The sequence below is a fragment of the Trachurus trachurus genome (assembly GCF_905171665.1).
Source record: "Trachurus trachurus genome assembly, chromosome: 14".
In the NCBI taxonomy this organism is placed as follows: Eukaryota; Metazoa; Chordata; class Actinopteri; order Carangiformes; family Carangidae; genus Trachurus; species Trachurus trachurus.
Genome location: NC_139903.1, coordinates 1,111,784 through 1,130,225, shown reverse-complemented (window position 1 = coordinate 1,130,225; position 18,442 = coordinate 1,111,784). Strand labels below are relative to the sequence as shown.

Sequence of the window (18,442 nt, the reverse complement as noted above, 5' to 3'; positions counted from 1 at the left end):
CTGGACCTGTGTATCAATTTTCATGATGATACGAGTTTATTATAGCCATCAAAAGGGCAAACATAATTTAATGGCGAGGGACGATAGTCGCCACACGGACGCCATTACTCGTAGCTTCACAGCGTTCATGCGTTCAAGTGGAATGAAGTTGATGGGGTCAACTATGTGCCATCAGTACACGTTAAAGGAAAACGTGGCCACTTCCTGTCACCACCGGCGGGCACTATAGGAAAATAATAAATAAATAATAATAATATATTACGACGTTCAGGGCGGAGCCATCATCATGTCCAGCAAGTTTGAAGTTGATCGGATAAAGTATGTGGGCAAACAAAAAGTCGCCAAAATTCGTAAGGCCCTAGAAGCCACGCCCTTTGACCTACAGACATTCTTTTAATAACTTTTCAGAGTTGCATCTAGATGGTCTGTAGCGAATTTGAAGTCAATCAGGCAAAACTTGTAGGAGGAGTTCGTTCAAAAAGGTCAAAAGTTCAAATCAAAATGGCCGACTTCCTGTTGTGATTTCACCATAGCTGTGTCTCAATTCAGCGGCTGCAGCCTTCGGAGGACCCAGCCTACACGGTCTCCGGAGGCAAGTCGTTAAGAGGATTTTTTGTGTGTTGGCATGTTCTATAAGCCCATCAAATTGCATGCGTCTAGGTGAAACACAAAGGCGGGGCTGATGTTTTTAAATATTCTAGGGGGCGCCATTTAGCCATTTGGCCACGCCCATTCCCAACGACTTTAAAATATTACATTTTTCGCGAGGCCTGATGTGCATGCCAAATTTGACGCGTTTTGGGGCATGAGAAAGCCTCCAAAAATGCGATTTTAGGGAGAGTATAATAATGAAGGAGAAGAATAAACAGAGCAATTACAATAGGACGCTTGTCGTCGCTCGAGCCCTAATAAAAGTGCAAGTAAACAATCGCATGTATTGAGCCATCTTCACCACACACACACTTAAACTCGCACATGTGCAGATGTGACAGGTCCTGTCAATATGCCTCCAATTGATCATGTGCCCTGGCTACTTGGCCAAGGGGATGTCCCTTTGGGTGACTGGCAAGCGCGCATGACTCTTACCTGGGAGGTGTGGCTTCAATCCCCGCCCGGGCCCTCTTCACCTTGCCACACACATGCGAGATGGTAGAATGCTGATCTTGTAACCACAAATTTTGCTGTTGATAACCCAGATTCCCTGCTTCAATTTTGCTGTCAAGAGACAGAGAATTGAGATGTGCTGCAATTTTCTGTCTCTGAGCCTGGGCACCAAAGAAAGAGTATTTCTATTTTGTCTGACATCTTTGATACACAGAGTGAGGGATATAATGAGAGATAGGTGTCATCAGTGTGTAATGAAATGTCTTGAGTCTGACTCTGTCTCTTCTCTCTCAGCAGATCGTGGTCTGCAGGAGGTTTTAGATCAATATAAGATCAGTCTGAGGAGCAGATGTGAACGAGTGACTGAAGGAACTGAGGCAACAGTAAGTGGAACAGGAAGTGAAACCCTCCTCAACAGCATCTACACTGAGCTCTACATCACAGAGGGACAGAGTGAAGAGGTTAACACCCAACATGAGGTGAGACAGCTGGAGACAACGTCCAAGAAGAAGACCCTCCATGACACTCCAATCAAGTGCAACGAAATCTTTAAAGACTTACCTGACCAACAGAGAAATTTAATCTCTAAAGTCTTACCTGTTCAACAGAAAAACAGTGTCTTTAAATACTTACCTGTCCGACATAGAACCATCAGAGTGGTTCTGACCAATGGTGTCGCTGGCGTTGGAAAAACCTTCTCGGTGCAGAAGTTCACTCTGGACTGGGCCGAGGGCTTGGAGAACCAAGATGTCAGTCTGCTGGTTCTGCTTTCGTTCAGGGAGCTGAACCTGATCAGAGATCAGCGGTTGAGTCTTCTCAGGCTGCTCCATGTTTTCCATCCAACATTACAGAAGGTGACAGCAGAGCAGCTGGCTGTCTGTAAACTTCTCTTCATCTTTGACGGCCTGGATGAAAGCAGACTGTCACTGGACTTCAACAACAGGGAGGTTGTGTCTGATGTCACACAGACGTCATCAGTCAACGTGCTGCTGACAAACCTCATCCAGGGGAATCTGCTTCCCTCTGCTCTGGTCTGGATCACCTCCAGACCTGCAGCAGCCAATCAGATCCCTCCTACATGTGTCGACAGGGTAACAGAGGTCCGAGGCTTCACTGACACCCAGATGGAGGAGTACTTCAGGAGGAGGTCCAGTGATGAAGATCTGTCCAGAAGAATCATCTCACACATCAAGACGTCCAGGAGCCTCCACATCATGTGTCAAGTCCCAGTCTTCTGCTGGATCAGTGCTACAGTTCTGGAGCACATGTTGACCACAGACCAGAGAGGAGAGCTGCCCAAGACCACGACTGACCTGTTCTCAGACTTCCTGCTGGTCCAGACAAAGAGGAAGAAGAACAAGTACGGTGAAGGACATGAGACGAGTCCACACGAGCTGACGGAGGCCGACAGGGAAGTTCTTCTGAAGCTGGGGAGGCTGGCGTTTGAACAGCTGGAGGAAGGAAACATCATGTTCTACCAAGAAGACCTGGAGCAGTGTGGTCTGGATGTCACAGAGGCCTTGGTGAACTCAGGACTCTGTACTGAGATCTTCAAAAGAGAGAGTGTGATCTTCCAGAAAACAGTCTACTGCTTTGTTCATCTGAGTGTTCAGGAGTTTCTGGCTGCAGTCTACATGTTCCACTGTTTCACCAACAGCAACACACTGGTCCTGGAGAACTTCCTGGGAAAACAACATGATGGTTTAACCCTGGATGTCTTCCTGCAGAGAGCCATGCAGAAATCCCTCCGCAGTAGAAACGGTCACCTGGACCTGTTTGTTCGCTTCCTTCATGGCCTCTCTCTGGAGTCCAACCAGAGGCTGTTAGGAGGTCTGCTTGGTCAGACAGACAACAGTCCAGAAACCATCCAGAGAACCATCAACAACCTGAAGAAGATGAAGAGTGATGGCAGTGATGACACACAATACAGTTATTACAGGGATGACAAAGATAAAATCTCTCCTGACAGAAGCATCAACATCTTCCACTGTCTGACGGAGATGAAGGACCAGTCAGTTCATCAGGAGATCCAACAGTTCCTCAAGTCAGGGAACAGATCAGAGAAGAAACTCTCTGAGATCCAGTGTTCAGCTCTGGGCTACATGCTGCAGATGTCAGAGCAGGTTCTGGATGAGTTGGACCTGAAGAAGTACAACACATCAGATCAGGGACGACTGAGACTGATCCCCGCTGTGAGGAACTGCAGGAAGGCTGAGTGAGTCCAGACGAGGCCTGTTCGATTAATCATTTTAAAATCATAATTAATTATTCCACTTATAATGTTTGGAGATTGAGCGGAGAAGCTTTCCTTCTTCTTCTCTGTTATAAGTGTTTATGTGTGGCAGTTACAGCGACACATACGCTCCACACGGGCCTGGTGGAGGTATTACAGCGTTTTTAGTCATTTTCAGTAGATCCGTGTGTACACAGATATTTCTGTAAACTATGTCGTGTTTACAGACAAACAAGAAAAAGATCTTTTTGGGTGAAGCTCCGTTTTCATGTGGATAAGGCCTCAGTTTGACTTTGCTCCAACATGTTGATTCTTCAGCTGGTTGTGATTGTTGCTGTTTTATCACCATAACAGTTACAGTGTCATGCAAAAGTTTGGGCATCCCTGGTTTAAATATCTGTTAATGTGAACAGTTCATCAAGTGGAAGATGAAATGATCTCCAAAACACATGAAGTTATAGATGACACATTTACGTTTTTAAACTATACTATACAAACTGCCAGAAAAGGAAAAGGTCCCTCAGCAAAGGTCTGGGCCCCCTGCATGGGAGCGTGCCTATGTTCCCACAGCCCTATGTTCCCACAGCCCTATGTTCCCACGGCCCTATGTTCCCACAGTTCTAAGGTTTTCCTCAAAATTAGGCCCTATGTTCCCACTGGACTCTCTCTACCTATCTGGACTCTATCTATCTGGCCTGTCTAGCCTCTACCGGGTCTTTTTACTAAACTTAACCAACTCTTTTCTTCATTGCCTAAACCCAACCAATGGTGGGACCAAAGGGCTGTGGGAACATAGGGCCTAATTTTCAGTGACAACAAAAGTTAGAAATGTGGGAACATAGGGCTGTGGGAACATAGGAATGACCCCCCCTGCATAGTTAGTAGCTAGTACCCCCCCCCCCCCCCCCCCCCCCCCTTTGTAAACTGTCCCAGTGTGTAAATAGTAAATCTCTTGTCTGATTCCTTGGTCAAAGTTCTCTGAGAGCTCCAGTCTCCTGGGTTTCCCATTCTGTTGCTGCTGCTGCTTTGTTTCCCTTTTTCACTCTGAAACTGTAGAAAACTACAATAATACACTGATATTGATGAAAATATTGAAAAACAGTGTTTCATGTTTAACTTTATGCCTCTTGGAGATCATTTCATCTTCCACTTGCTGAACTGAGAAGATGACCTGAACCTCAGGTGTTTATCACATCCTGTCATCAGATACATCAACTGTACAGTCTAACGCCTAAATTCCACTGGATGCGGAACGGCTGCAGATCCGCTCCGGTACGGCGGCGGAGCCGTTACGTATTAATTATAATCACCGTGTGAGCGTCCACCGACTCCACTGCTGCGTCGTGGGTCCGGAACAGCACCGGCATCCGGCAGCCGGAGCAACACATACGCAGAGCTCAGCACAGAGCAGGTCGTGTATGACAGGAAATCGTGGGCAAAATACAAAATAAAACACCCGGTTAATTTTCAAAATATAATACACCGTGTTAACTCTTTCACTGCCAAAGACGAGTTATCTCGTCTTAGCGAATCCAAGCATAGTCTGCCAAAGACGAGATAACTCGTCTTAGCGTTTTTTCAATTGCAACGCCATGCTAAATGTCTTGCCCTACTCCTCTGTGAAGATCAGGCTTGTATCATCAAAATAAAGTGCAGAAAAACACATTTGGATTGAGAGATATAAAAAATATAGCGTGTTTTCCCCCCTCACGGAGCGGTGCGGGTGTCTGACTGCAGCGGCGCCGCTCCGTGACGCTCTGGCCGCCGGCGCCAGCTCGTCGAAGCTCCGTGATACAAAGCACAAACGTTAGTAACAACCACCCCGTTGATCGCTCGTCGTTAGTCGTCAAGAGCGTTTGGAAAGTCTCCAGATTTTGCGAGAAATCACTCAGATAGCAGCTTGAAAATCCCGCGATTTAGTGTGGATGAGGAGCGGACGGCGCCGGCGAACGTGACGAGAGCTAAAGGTGGTGGGAGTGTCTGTGGCTGTGGGTTCAGGGGGCACGTTCAGGGGGCTGTGTGTGTGTGTGTGTAGATGTGTGTGTGAGACAGAGAGTGAGTGAGACCGCTGCCTGCTGACCAGAGCAACCTGGATCTGATCTAAAGCGCCGTGTTTCAGCTACAAAAACCTGTCGAACTGATCCGAACATACACACACAGACACACAGACACACACGCACGCACAGACACACGCACACGTACATGCACACGCACACGTCACGCACGCGCACACACTAAAAAAAGGAAAGAAAAAGTTGTAACTCAAAGAAAAGAAAGAAAAAAGGCTGCAGTAGTGTGTGTCAGTAGCTAAATGTTTTGTCTCTTGTCATTAAAAGTCATTTGTCAGTGTTGATTTTGTTGTTGTTTACAAGAGAACAACTGTGCAGATGTTGAGGCATCACTAAAGCAAAATATAATGGAGCTAATTGTACTGGTCCACCTGAAAATGACAGCCGACACAAAAACCTCTTTTTCTCAAGATTTTGGTGCCAAAATGGCATTTTGGGCTAAACTAACCTATATTCAACCGCCAATTTCACAAGACTGGAACAAGATAGAAACAAACTGTTTTTTTTGCTGGAAACTAGAGACCCTCATCTTTCCTTTGATGGGTTAAATGTGTATGTAGTAACAGTACATAATATATGGTGGGTCTACGGAAATCAGTCAAAAAGCTGGAAAATGCCTGGCAAGCTGGAGGAAGCTGCTGTGAGAATGGCTGGCAGTCAAAGAGTTAACAGCGGAGCATATTTCCTGCTTTACACCTTGAAAACGTTGTAATGGGCAGCGACCGGCCTGAAGTCAGCAGCTCGGAGGTTTTCAGACATCATTTCACCCCGTTTACACCATGGACAAGGAGATAGTGATTGTAAAATCAAGTCAGGTCAGCACCAAGTTGTTTCTCTACTCCTCCTCTGGATTAAATTAATTGTTTTTGATTTTGTGGTTCACTTTATGGAAACTACAACCCGCTTTATTGCGAGATCCCGCTGTGCGGCGGAGCCCCAACAATCAACATCACGGACGGAACCGGTGTGAGTTGACGGAGTCGGAGTACGCAGCCGTTCCGTAGCGGACCCGTTTCAGAATCGTTCCGCATCCAGTGGAATCCCGGCGTAAAGCTGATTTAATTCTGACACATTTTATTTTCTCTCTTCACAGACTTACTCGTTGTCGACTCTCAGAGAGTCACTGTGAAGTCGTGGCCTCAGCTCTGAAGTCCAGCCCCTCCCACCTGACAGGACTGAACCTGACTGGAAACTACCTGGATGATTCAGCAGTAAAGGCTCTGTGTGCTGGACTGGAGAGTCCAAACTGTAGACTGGAGACTCTAAGGTCAGTTCACTGACTGGACCTGTTGGACTTTTGTCTCCACTTTGTCCTTGCAGGTGGAGCTGGCAGAGTTTAAGAGGCGGAGTCACTACGTCTGTGTTGAAGCAGCAGCAGCTTCTCATGAATATTAATGAGCTGTTTTCTCTCTGTATGTGGCTGTTTTGTTTTTTTAAGCACTTTAGTTATAGCCTTTTTTCAGGTTACAGAACTATTAACATTTTACAGCAAATCAACCACGCCCAACCCCCCCTCACAAGACAGAAAATAAATAAATTAGGGCTGTCGATAGATAAAAAAAAAAAATTAACTAATTAATCTCACAATTTTATGTAATTAATTTATCAACAAATAAACTGCATTTGCACTCTTACGACTTGAGCTTATAATGAAAATGTATTCATGTATAATCATCAAATTAGTGTAGAATAAACACAAAAATGTATATTTAAATTAAAAGACTATTTTAATGGCTTTCTTTAAACTTTAAACACAGTTTCTCTCCTGTGAAGAACAAATTTGGCACAAAAAAGGCCACTGGCTTATATTCTCCAACAGAAATAATAACAAAACAACCCAGGCCTACATGTGTTGAAGTGCAGGTTGAACCACTAAAGACCTGTGGTTAAGTTAATGGGCTCTCTGTCTCACCCCGGGGACGACGCTGTTACCCGGCCGACCGGCTCCGCAGACCGGGCTGTTGCCTCGGTGATGCTCCGCTACGGTCGCTGCTGGTGGAGCGTCACTGCTCCGAGAACGTCGTCGGAGCAACTTCATCATCATGTGGATAAACCGCATATTGGTCATCTAAACGGTTACTTACTCGCATGAAAAAATATTAAAACCTAATAAAGTGAAGAATAACAGCGCTACAGCCGGTACATGCTTCTTCTTCTTCTTCTCGTGTTCCGGCAGGCTGTACGCTGTCCAGCGTAATGCTGACCTCCACAGGTTATAAACAGAATTAAAGGCGCAAGTGGTGATGATCGGGCCCTCACGTCTCCGCGCCACCACGGACCTGAGGCACGCAGGGGCTGTGGCGAGAAGGGAGAAGGGAGATAAAGGCCCAATTCCAATCCGACCCCTCACGGACTCACTGACTTAGAGGTGCGTTCACGGGAAGTCCGTGAGTGTGTGAGGGCTGTTCCGTTCATCATCAAGTCAGTGAGTCAGTGAATGAGCCCTTACTGCCCCCTTACCGTAAGTCAGCACCGATGCTGACTTTGGGTAGGGGAATTACCCACAGTTCATAGCGTTGTGAAGTAAAACACATGAGATGCCGTCGGAACGAGTGTTAAAAAAAAAAAAAAAAGTAAATTAACACACGTAGTCAGAGAGAGCTCCGCCGCTCTCTTTATTGTTAATGGACAGGAGCAACAACAAAAAAAGAAAGAAAGAAAAAAAAGAAGTAGTTTACTGTCAGTGTTAACGTGCAGTTTATGATTATTGATGATGATTTGATCAGATCTGATCCAGGAATATTTTGTTTTGAGTCCGTCCACCTCACACACCTTGTGCGTATTGAAAGTACGGTAAATTATCCGGAGTCAACAACATTTTGTTGTCAAGGTAACGTGTCGTGAGAGTGGGTAAGTGCTGTTCCATTCATGTTTACAGCATCTGGACCCTCACAGACTCTCACACTCTGTCACTTAGAGCTGACGTCACTTTAGTCAGTGAGGGTTCAGGGCTCGAGTCTTCAGGGGGCGGATTGGAATTGGGCCAAAACCTGGCAGGAGCGAAAAAACGCAATTTGTCGTTCATCCACTAGAGGGCGGTAACCAGATGTGGGCAGATCATAGACTGTAAAAAGAATGGACGTAGCGTCCGTGATGTCACCCATTGGTTTTGGGGAGTCGTTTTTGTGACTCCAACATGGCGGCCTGGACAGCGCCATGTTGGATTGGCCGGCCGAGAACCCACCCACTGGCCTCGAAGCAGCCTGTCTCCGGAGCTGCTCGGACCTGTCACTCAACATTTCCGCGCCCTAATTGGCCAGAGTTTTAACCTAATAACAGTAAAACGGTAGAGTTAAAAAAAATTCCCCCCCCTCAGAGTGTGTGCGGGGGTAGAAACTATCGATTGAGAAAAAAAAACGTTCTGACACCAGGCTTTTAACATGTTTATTGAGGATGTAAAATCGGCGATTTTAACATGGGGGTCTATGGGGAATGCTCCCTTCTGACACCAGCCCCCAGAGGAATCCGGGGGGATTGCAGTTTTTTGAACGCGGAAGTGAGCTTCACTTCTCAGACCCACAACTGCCCCCTTGGGGCAGATGAGCTCAGGGGCGGACCTTCATCACACACGTGAAGTTTCGAGCAAATTGGACAAAGCATTAATGTTGTATGTGACTGTTTAACCTGCTTCCTGTTGCTTCAGCTGTTTGACTTTCACTTTCTGAACTTGTTCTTTCTGAAACTTCTTCAGCTCTGAACAGATGATGAGACACTGAACGCTGTCAACAAGGAGCTTTGTCCTCAACTCACTGCTTTTATTCTTTATTCAGATTGAGGAGCTGCAGGTTGTCAGAGATCAGCTGTTCTTCTCTGGTCTCAGCTCTGAAGTCCAACCCCTCCCACCTGAGACACCTGGAGCTGAGCTTCAACGACCTGCAGGATTCAGACCTGAAGCATCTGAGTGGTTTTCTGGAGAGTCCAGACTGTAGACTGGAGACTCTGGGGTCAGACTCTGTTTTATTTCTCTGCTCAGATAAATGTGATGTGAAAGTTGTGTTGACACTGAGCTGCAGACATGAGGCTGATATTACACTGATCCACACTGACGGTCGTCATGGTGACGTTTGTTTCCTTCTTCTCTGGTTTCAGTCCAGTCACTCTTTCTATTCACATTTCTCCTCAACCAGCCTACATAAACACATGTAATGTGACAATAACTGATCTATAATCAATAGCTGGTGGCTCCTCCTCTGTGATGTTTGTAGTGAAATATTAGAATAGAATAGAAGTGTGTGTGCTGATTTCAGCACTAGAAGTTTGAGCAGGTTTAGTCTGTGACAGTCAGTAGGGCTGTCCCGATTATCATATTTTGATAATTGAATATTCGCGGACATAAAATTGATCAAAATCGAAGCTTCGACGGCTGGGGGGGTGCGCGATAGTAGCGGAGATAATGAAAGTTATGGCAAACAAACACTGCATATCTGCAAAATCAGGCAGGTTTCCAGGATGCCAAGTAGCCTAATAAAATTGATCACGACTTCATGATTACCATGGCAACGATTTTTTTGGGGTCAGCCCTAGACGTCAGTCAGCAGGCTTATCTGTCTCTGAGCTTCATCAGCTGCTTCATTCAACATGTGTTTCTACTAGGGCTGTCAATCGATTAAAAAAATGTATTATTAGGGCCCGAGCCAGTGACAACGTCACAGGGAGGACCCTATTGTAATTCGACATGCACATAAATCAACGTGCCAGCCGACGAGTAACAACAAGTAAGCAAGCAAGTAACCAAGTACTGCATAGACCTGGCAGCGAAAACACCAGATATTGTAATGTTTATTATTAGGCCCGAGCGGCGAGTAGCACTCGCCGGAGGGACTATTGAAATCGTACTGTTTATTAGGGCCCGAGCCAGTGACAACGTCACAGGGAGGACCCTATTGTAATTCGACATGCACATAAATCAACGTGCCAGCCGACGAGTAACAACAAGTAAGCAAGCAAGTAACCAAGTACTGCATAGACCTGGCGCAAAATACCCCAGATATTGCAATGTTTATTATTAGGGCCCGAGCCAGTGACAACGTCACAGGGAGGACCCTATTGTAATTCGACATGCACATTAGTCAACGTGCCAGCCGACGAGTAACAACAAGTAAGCAAGCAAGTAACCAAGTACTGCATAGACCTGGCAGCAAAAACCCCAGATATTGTAATGTTTTTTATTATTTTTTATTATTCTTACCCATAGTAAATCGCCTTTTTGGAGGCCTGAACATGCCGTAAAACGAACGATATTTGGCATGCACATCGGGACGGCACAAAAATTTTGTTTTTTGAAGTCGTTAAAAATGGGCGGGGCCAAATGGCAAAATAGCGCCCCCTAGAAAATTTTAAACGGCGAGCCCCACGTCTCAGTTTCACCTACATGCATGACATTTGGTGGGGTTATAGAACATGGGGAGACACACAAAAAATCCTCTTGGAGCCACGCCCTAAACCCAACCGGAAGTCGGCCATTTTGAATTTAATTTTCAATTTTGGTCATTTTTTGGTCATTTTTTGCCATTTCCACTACTTACGTTTGAGCGAACTCGTCCTAGGGATTTCACTCGATCGGCTTCAAATTTGTTTTCCAGCATCGAAACCCCATGATGACCTTATCTTGTGCTCCGCAGGTGTGTAGGTCATAGGGCGTGGCTGCTATGGCTCAATTAACATCAATTAACATTGCTCGCCATGTCCATACGAATGGCCCTCACGCCCACATACTTTATCGTAGCTACTTCAAACTTGCTGGACATGATGAGGGCGTGACCCTGAACGATCTGACATATTAATTTCAGACGTCACTCATGTCGCCCCCTGGTGGTAACAGGAAATGCAATATTTTGCATCGACATTGTCCGATTTGCTCGAAACTTCACATGTGTGATGAGGTAACGACCCTGAACGCAACGGCCTACATCCCGTTACTGCCCCCTGGTGGACGAACCGTAAACTTGCCGTAACTCCATCGTACATATTCCGATTTGCTCGAAACTTCACATGTGTGATGAGGCAACGACCCCGAACGCAACGGCCCACATCCCGTTACTGCCCCCTGGTGGACGAACCGCAAACTTGCCGTAACTCCATCGTACATTGTCCGATTTGCTCGAAACTTCACGTGTTCGATGAGGGGACCGCCCTCGACGCAACCGCCCGCGTCCGGTGGTGCACGGGGGTTTCGACGAGCGCCCCGGGGGAAGCGGGGACCGGGGGGGCGTGGGAGCGGGACGCCGAGTGGCGTGGAGCGAGGGCCCGTCATAGCCGCTTGCGGCTTTAATTAGGGCCCGAGCCTGTGTCAACGACCCAGGGAGGTCCCTATTGTAATTCGACATGCACATTAGTCAACGTGCCAGCCGACGAGTAACAACAAGTAAGCAAGCAAGTAACCAAGTACTGCATAGACCTGGCAGCAAAAACCCCAGATATTGTAATGTTTATTATTCTTTTTATGGTTCCCCGCGTTTGAACGCGATTTCGACCCCTTTCCCAAGCCGAGAAACGGATGAAACTTTCGACGCAGGGGGGGAAGCCCGAAAATTGCGATTCAGTGGTGGTCTCGCATGTTAGCGTCGCCAAATGGCACCACAGCGCCCCCTAGACCGCGCATAGGGAATGAGGGTCTGCGACACCGATTTGTCCGAAACTTGGTAAACATATTCATCAACCCGAGATCTTCAAAAAATTTCATAAAATGACATACCCTAAAACCAACAGGAAGTCGGCCATTTTGCTTCAAAGTTGGTTTACGCAAAACGAACTCCTCCGAGGGGTTACGCCCGATCGGCTCCAAATTGGGTAGAGAACACCGTCAGACCTAGCTGAGCTTATCTTGTGCTCCGCAGGTCTGTAGCTCAAAGCGCTTGGCCTCTGGCGTGCCCCGAAGTTTGGCGACTGTTTCGGTGCTCGCCATGTAAATACGAACGGCTCTCATGCCCACATACTTGATCGTAGACGCTTCAAACTTGGTGCAAAAATCTATGGAGAGACCCTGAACGATCCGACATATTATTTGCCTACGTCGCTCATAGCGCCCCCCGGTGGTAACAGGAAACGTACAAAAATTCGTTAAAAATACATAGTTGACGAAATCGACTTCGTTCCACTTCTAATACATGCAGACCCGGATGGTGAAGCTACATCATTAACGCTTTGACCCTACGAGCAACGGCGTCCGTGTGCCGCCGCGGCGAATGTGTATCTTCCCAATTTAAATTACGTTTGCCGTTCACGCGCACATACTTCGTCGTAGCCACTCGAAATTCAAAGGACATGACGTTGGCTCCTCCCTGAACGTTTTGATGTATCGACTTCCTGCCTGGCTCATAGCGCCCCCCGGTGGTAACAGGAAGTACGCACAAATTCATTAAAAATCCATACTTCACCCGATCAACTTCATTCCACTTCTAATACATGCACAACCAGTTGCTGAAGCTACATTATGAACGCTGTGAAGATACGACGAACGGCGTCCGTGTGCCGCCGCGGCGACTGACGATTTTTTATCGTCCAATTACGTTTGCCTTTTTCGTGACTTTAACGAAGTCGTGTCCTCACGAAATTTCATCCACAGGTCAAGAATGGCGAGCTCTTTCAGCGGATAGAGTCGTTTCCCATGGGCGTGGCTAAATGCCTCAATAGCGCCCCCTTTAATTTTTTCCGAAATTCTCCATAAACAAATTTCGCTTACTTTGTCGTACACATACGAAACTCGACACACACCTGTATCATACCCAAACATACAAAAAATTGAATTGGAGCCACGCCCTAAACCCAACAGGAAGTCGGCCATTTTGGTTAGCATTTCTTTGACGCAAAACGAACTCGTCCGAGGGAGTTCTCCCGATTGACTTCAAATTGGGTACAGAACATCTCCAGACCAAGCTGATTACGGCTTGTGCTCCGCAGGTGTGTAGCTCAAAGGGCGTGGCTGCTAGGGCACGGCCAATTCCCACGAGTCAGCTAAAAAGGTTTAAATGCTATCACGCCCACAGATTTGATCGCAGCTGCTTCAAACTTGGTGCACATGATGAGGGCGTGACCCTGAACGATCCGACATATTATTTTCCTACGTCACTCATAGCGCCCCCCGGTGGTAACAGGAAGTGCGCTAAAATTCATTAAAAATACATCGTTGACCCCATCAACTTCATTCCACTTCTAAAACATGCCGAACAAGTTGGTGAAAGTATTTCATGAACGCTATGACGCTACGGCTAATGGCCCCCTTGTGGAGGCGACAGGAATAGCGCTCCATCGTGAACTGCCACCTACCACAGATTTTGCCCGATTGACTTCATATTCGCAACAGATCATCAGGAGACCAAGCTGGTCAAACACTATTAAAAGCTTTTCTCTACGTCAAACGGCGTGGCTGCTAGGGGGCGACAAAGTTGGCCAACAGCTCGTTTAGTCGCCATGCTATTACGTTTGCCTTCCACGCCCACATACTTGATCGTAGTCACTTCAAAATTTCAGTACATGATCAGAGGCCCGCCCTCTACGCCTCCATTTGATCGTACGCTAGCTCGCTCAAGACGCCCCCTTGTGGACACAGGAAATGTCGTGTTTTGCATCGACATTGTCCGATCAGCTCGAAACTTCACATGTGTGATGAGGTCACGACCCCAAACACAACGGCCCACATCCCGTTACCGCCCCCTGGTGGACGAACCGTAAACCTGCCGTAACTCCATCGTACGTTGTCCGATTTGCTCGAAACTTCCCGTGTTCGACGAGGGGACCGCCCTCGACGCAGCCGCCCACGTCCGGTTGCGCGCGGGGGTTTCGAAGAGCGGCCCGGGGGTAGCGGGGACGCCGAGTGGCGTGGAACGAGGGCCCGTCATAGCCGCTTGCGGCTTTAATTATTATTATTATTATTATTATTATTATTACGCGCGTTTGAACGCGATTTCGACCCCTTTGCCGAAGCGAGAAACGGATGAAATTTGGCATACACGTGTAGTCTGGTGAAAATAGACGTACCATGACATCCGTTCGTGTGCGCAGAATGTAATGGCGCAACAGCGCCCCCTTGAAATTTTGAATTGATCAGCCCCGCCACACCGTTGCACTTACATGCATGAAATTTGGTGGGGTTATAGAACATGGGAAGACACACAAAAAATCCTCTTAAAGCCACGCCCTATACCCAACCGGAAGTCGGCCATTTTGGATTGAAATTTTGACCTATTTGACCGAACCCCTCCTACAGATTTCGTCCGATTGACTTCAAATTGGCTATGGACCATCGAGACGCCATGCTGATCTTATCTCGTGAACTACATGTCTGTAGGTCAAAGGGCGTGGCTGCTATGATGCGACACATTTTGGCGACTGTTCGTGTTCGGCGCCGTTTCACTTCGAACGGCTCTCACGCCGACATACTTGATCGTAGCCGCTTCAAACTTGGTGGACATGATGATGGGTCCTTCCTGAACAATCTGACATATTAACTTCCCACGTTACTCATAGCGCCCCCCGGTGGTAACAGGAAATCGACACAGATTACGCTAACATGAATTAATCGTACATAGTTCACCCCAGCAACTTCGTTCCACTTCTGATACATGTGAAACAAATCGGTGAAGCTACATTACGTACGCTTTGAGGCTACGGCTAATTGCCCCCGTGTGGCGGCGCCACGTATTGCGGTCCATCAGAAACGAACTCCTCCTAGGGGTTTCGCCCGATCGGCTTCATATTCGCTACACATCATCCTCAGACCGCCCTGATTACAGCTTGTGCTCTGCAGGTCGGTAGGTCAAAGGGCGTGGCCACTGTGGCCGCCGCCATTTCTGATGCCTCGCCATGCATACACGGGCTGCTCTATCTCCCATGTACTTCGTCCGAACTGCTTCAAAATTGATGTACGTGATCAGACACCCGCCCTCTACACCTCCATTTGATCGTACGCAACCTCGCTCAAGTCGCCCCCTTGTGGACACAGGAAATGCCATATTTTACATCGACATTGTCCGATTTGCTCGAAACTTCACATGTGTGATGAGGTCACGACCCTGAACGCAACGACCCACATCCCGTTACTGCCCCCTGGTGGACGAACCGTAAACTTGCCGTAACTCCATCGTACATTGTCCGATTTTCTCGAAATTTCACGTGTTTGATGAGGGAACGACCCTCTACTAGCTGCCGACGTCCGGTGGCGCGCGGGGATTTCGAAGAGCGCCCCGGGGGTGGCGGGGACCGGGGGGTCGTGGGAGCGAGACGCCGAGTGGCGTGGAACGAGGGCCCGTCATAGCCGCTTGCGGCTTTAATTAGGGCCCGAGCGGCGACTGCAAGTCGCCTGGCGAAAGCCCTATTGTAATTCGTTCATGCCCCCAACGTGCAAGTGACCCCAAAGTGCAAGTGTCCCCAAAGTAATCAAGTAATCAAGTAATCATGTGATATGGAAGACCCCCGGGGAAAAATGCTATATTGAAATTGTAAAGTTTATTATTATTATTATTCTTACGCAACTTCTGGCCCCAATTTCGCCCCTTTCCCAAATGCGAAAATGCGTCTACTTTTGCACGGACGTCCGGCCTTCTCCGAAATTCGATATTTTGGTGGAGCCGCACATGGGCGGCGCAAAATGACCGAATAGCGCCCCCTACAAACACGTGTCAATGGCATCGCCATCGTCTTACTTTGTCGTACACACACAAAATTTGGTACACATATGTATTATACCCAGATATGCAAAAAAGCCTCTTGACCTCATGACCTCAACCCAACAGGAAGTCGGCCATTTTGGTTTTGATTTTTCCCGCCTAAAATTAACTCCTCCCAGAGCGTTCGCCCGATCAAGTTGAAATTAGGTACACCACATCTCCAGACCTCGCTGAGCTTATCTTGTGCTCCGTGAGTCCGTAGGTCAAAGGGCGTGGCTGCCAGCGCTCATCAGACTTTGGCGTTCTCGCCATGTCCATACGTGTGGCTCTCACGCCCACATACTTCATCCAATCAATTTCAAACTTGCTGGACATGATGTTGGCTCCGCCCTGAACGTCCCGATATATTAACTTATAGGGGTGTCGCTCATGTGGCCCCCTAGTGGAAACCGGAAGTGCCATTTTTTGCATCAACATTGTCCGATTTCCACGAAACTTCACATGTGTGATGAGGGGCTGACCCTGAACACACCTGCACGCATCCCATTACTGCCCCCTAGTGGACGAACCTTTAACTGCTCATAACTCCCTCATGCTTTGTCCGATTTCCACGAAACTTCACATGTGTGATGAGGGGCTGACCCTGAACACACCTGCATGCATCCCATTACTGCCCCCTAGTGGACGAACCTTTAACTGCTCATAACTCCCTCATGCTTTGTCCGATTTCCACGAAACTTCACATGTGTGATGAGGGGCTGACCCTGAACACACCTGCACGCATCCCATTACTGCCCCCTGGTGGACGAACCTTTAACTGCTCATAACTCCCTCATGCTTTGTCCGATTCACTCCAAACTTCACACGAGTGATGAGGGGCGGCCCCTGAACGCACCACACCACACGCGGTGACTGCCCCCTGGTGGATGAACGAAACATTGCATTTTTGGCCTCCTTCCGGGTTTTTTCTCCATTTCTGCTCCGCGCCACGGCCCCGGCGTGCCTCAGGCCCCGCGGTGGCATGGGCGAGCGAGGGCCCGCCATCGCCGCTTGCGGCTTTAATTATTCTTATTATTATTATTCCGTCGCCTTCATGCCCCAATTTGGCCCCTTTCCCGACTTCGAAAATGCGCCAACTTTTGCCCGGACGTCCGGCCTGATCCGAAATTCGACATTTTTGGGTGGTCGCACATGGGCGGCGCTAAATTACCGAATAGCGCCCCCTACAAACCCGTGTCAATGGCATCGCCATTCGTCTTACTTTGTCGTACACACACAAAATTCGGTACACATATGTATTATACCCAGATATGCAAAAAAGCCTCTTGACCTCATGACCTCAACCCAACAGGAAGTCGGCCATTTTGGTTTTGATTTTTCCCGCCTAAAATTAACCCCTCCCACAGCATTCGCCCGATCAAGTTGAAATTAGGTACACAACATCGTCAGACCTAGCTGAGCTTATCTTGTGCTCCGTGAGTCCGTAGGTCAAAGGGCGTGGCTGCCAGCGCTCAATACACTATGGCGTGCTCGCCATGTACATACGAGTGGCTCTCACGCCCACATACTTCATCCAATCAACTTCAAACTTGCTGGACATGATGATGGCTCCGCCCTGAACGTCCCGATATATTAACTTCCCACGTAACTCATAGCGCCCCCCGGTGGTAGCAGGAAGTGCCATTTTTTGCATCAACATTGTCCGATTTCCACGAAACTTCACATGTGTGATGAGGGGCTGACCCTGAACACACCTGCACGCATCTCATTACTGCCCCTAGTGGACGAACCTTTAACTGCTCATAACTCCCTCATGCTTTGTCCGATTTCCACGAAACTTCACATGTGTGATCAGGGGCTGACCCTGAACACACCTGCACGCATCTCATTACTGCCCCTAGTGGACGAACCTTTAACTGCTCATAACTCCCTCATGCTTTGTCCAATTTCCACGAAACTTCACATGTGTGATGAGGGGCTGACCCTGAACACACCTGCACGCATCCCATTACTGCCCCCTAGTGGACGGACCTTTAACTGCTCATAACTCCCTCATGCTTTGTCCGATTTCCACGAAACTTCACATGTGTGATGAGGGGCTGACCCTGAACACACCTGCACGCATCTCATTACTGCCCCCTAGTGGACGAACCTTTAACTGCTCATAACTCCCTCATGCTTTGTCCGATTCCCACGAAACTTCACATGTGTGATGAGGGGCTGACCCTGAACACACCTGCACGCATCCCATTACTGCCCCCTGGTGGACGAACCTTTAACTGCTCATAACTCCCTCATGCTTTGTCCGATTCACTCCAAACTTCACACGAGTGATGAGGGGCGGCCCCTGAACGCACCAGACCACATGCGGTGACCGCCCCCTGGTGGATGAACGAAACATTGCGTTTTTGGCCTCCTTCCAGGTTTTTTCT

The 18,442-nt window shown here is 48.0% G+C and overlaps 2 protein-coding genes across 2 annotated transcripts in view; both read left to right on the top strand.

Annotated features, from left to right (window-relative positions):
- Window positions 1-18,442, top strand: part of LOC310996890 (uncharacterized protein) — a 227,766-nt gene that overhangs the window by 12,108 nt on the left and 197,216 nt on the right. The window lies entirely within an intron of this gene.
- LOC310997205 (protein NLRC3-like) overlaps window positions 1-18,442 on the top strand; it is a gene marked incomplete at its 5' end in the record, with an annotated part of 32,156 nt that overhangs the window by 3,992 nt on the left and 9,722 nt on the right. Inside the window, 3 exons of the mRNA XM_083986882.1 lie at window positions 1,751-3,319; window positions 6,500-6,673; window positions 9,177-9,350. Of these exons, the coding sequence (XP_083843008.1) occupies window positions 1,751-3,319; window positions 6,500-6,673; window positions 9,177-9,350 (1,917 nt within the window). The remainder of the gene's footprint in view (window positions 1-1,750; window positions 3,320-6,499; window positions 6,674-9,176; window positions 9,351-18,442) is intronic.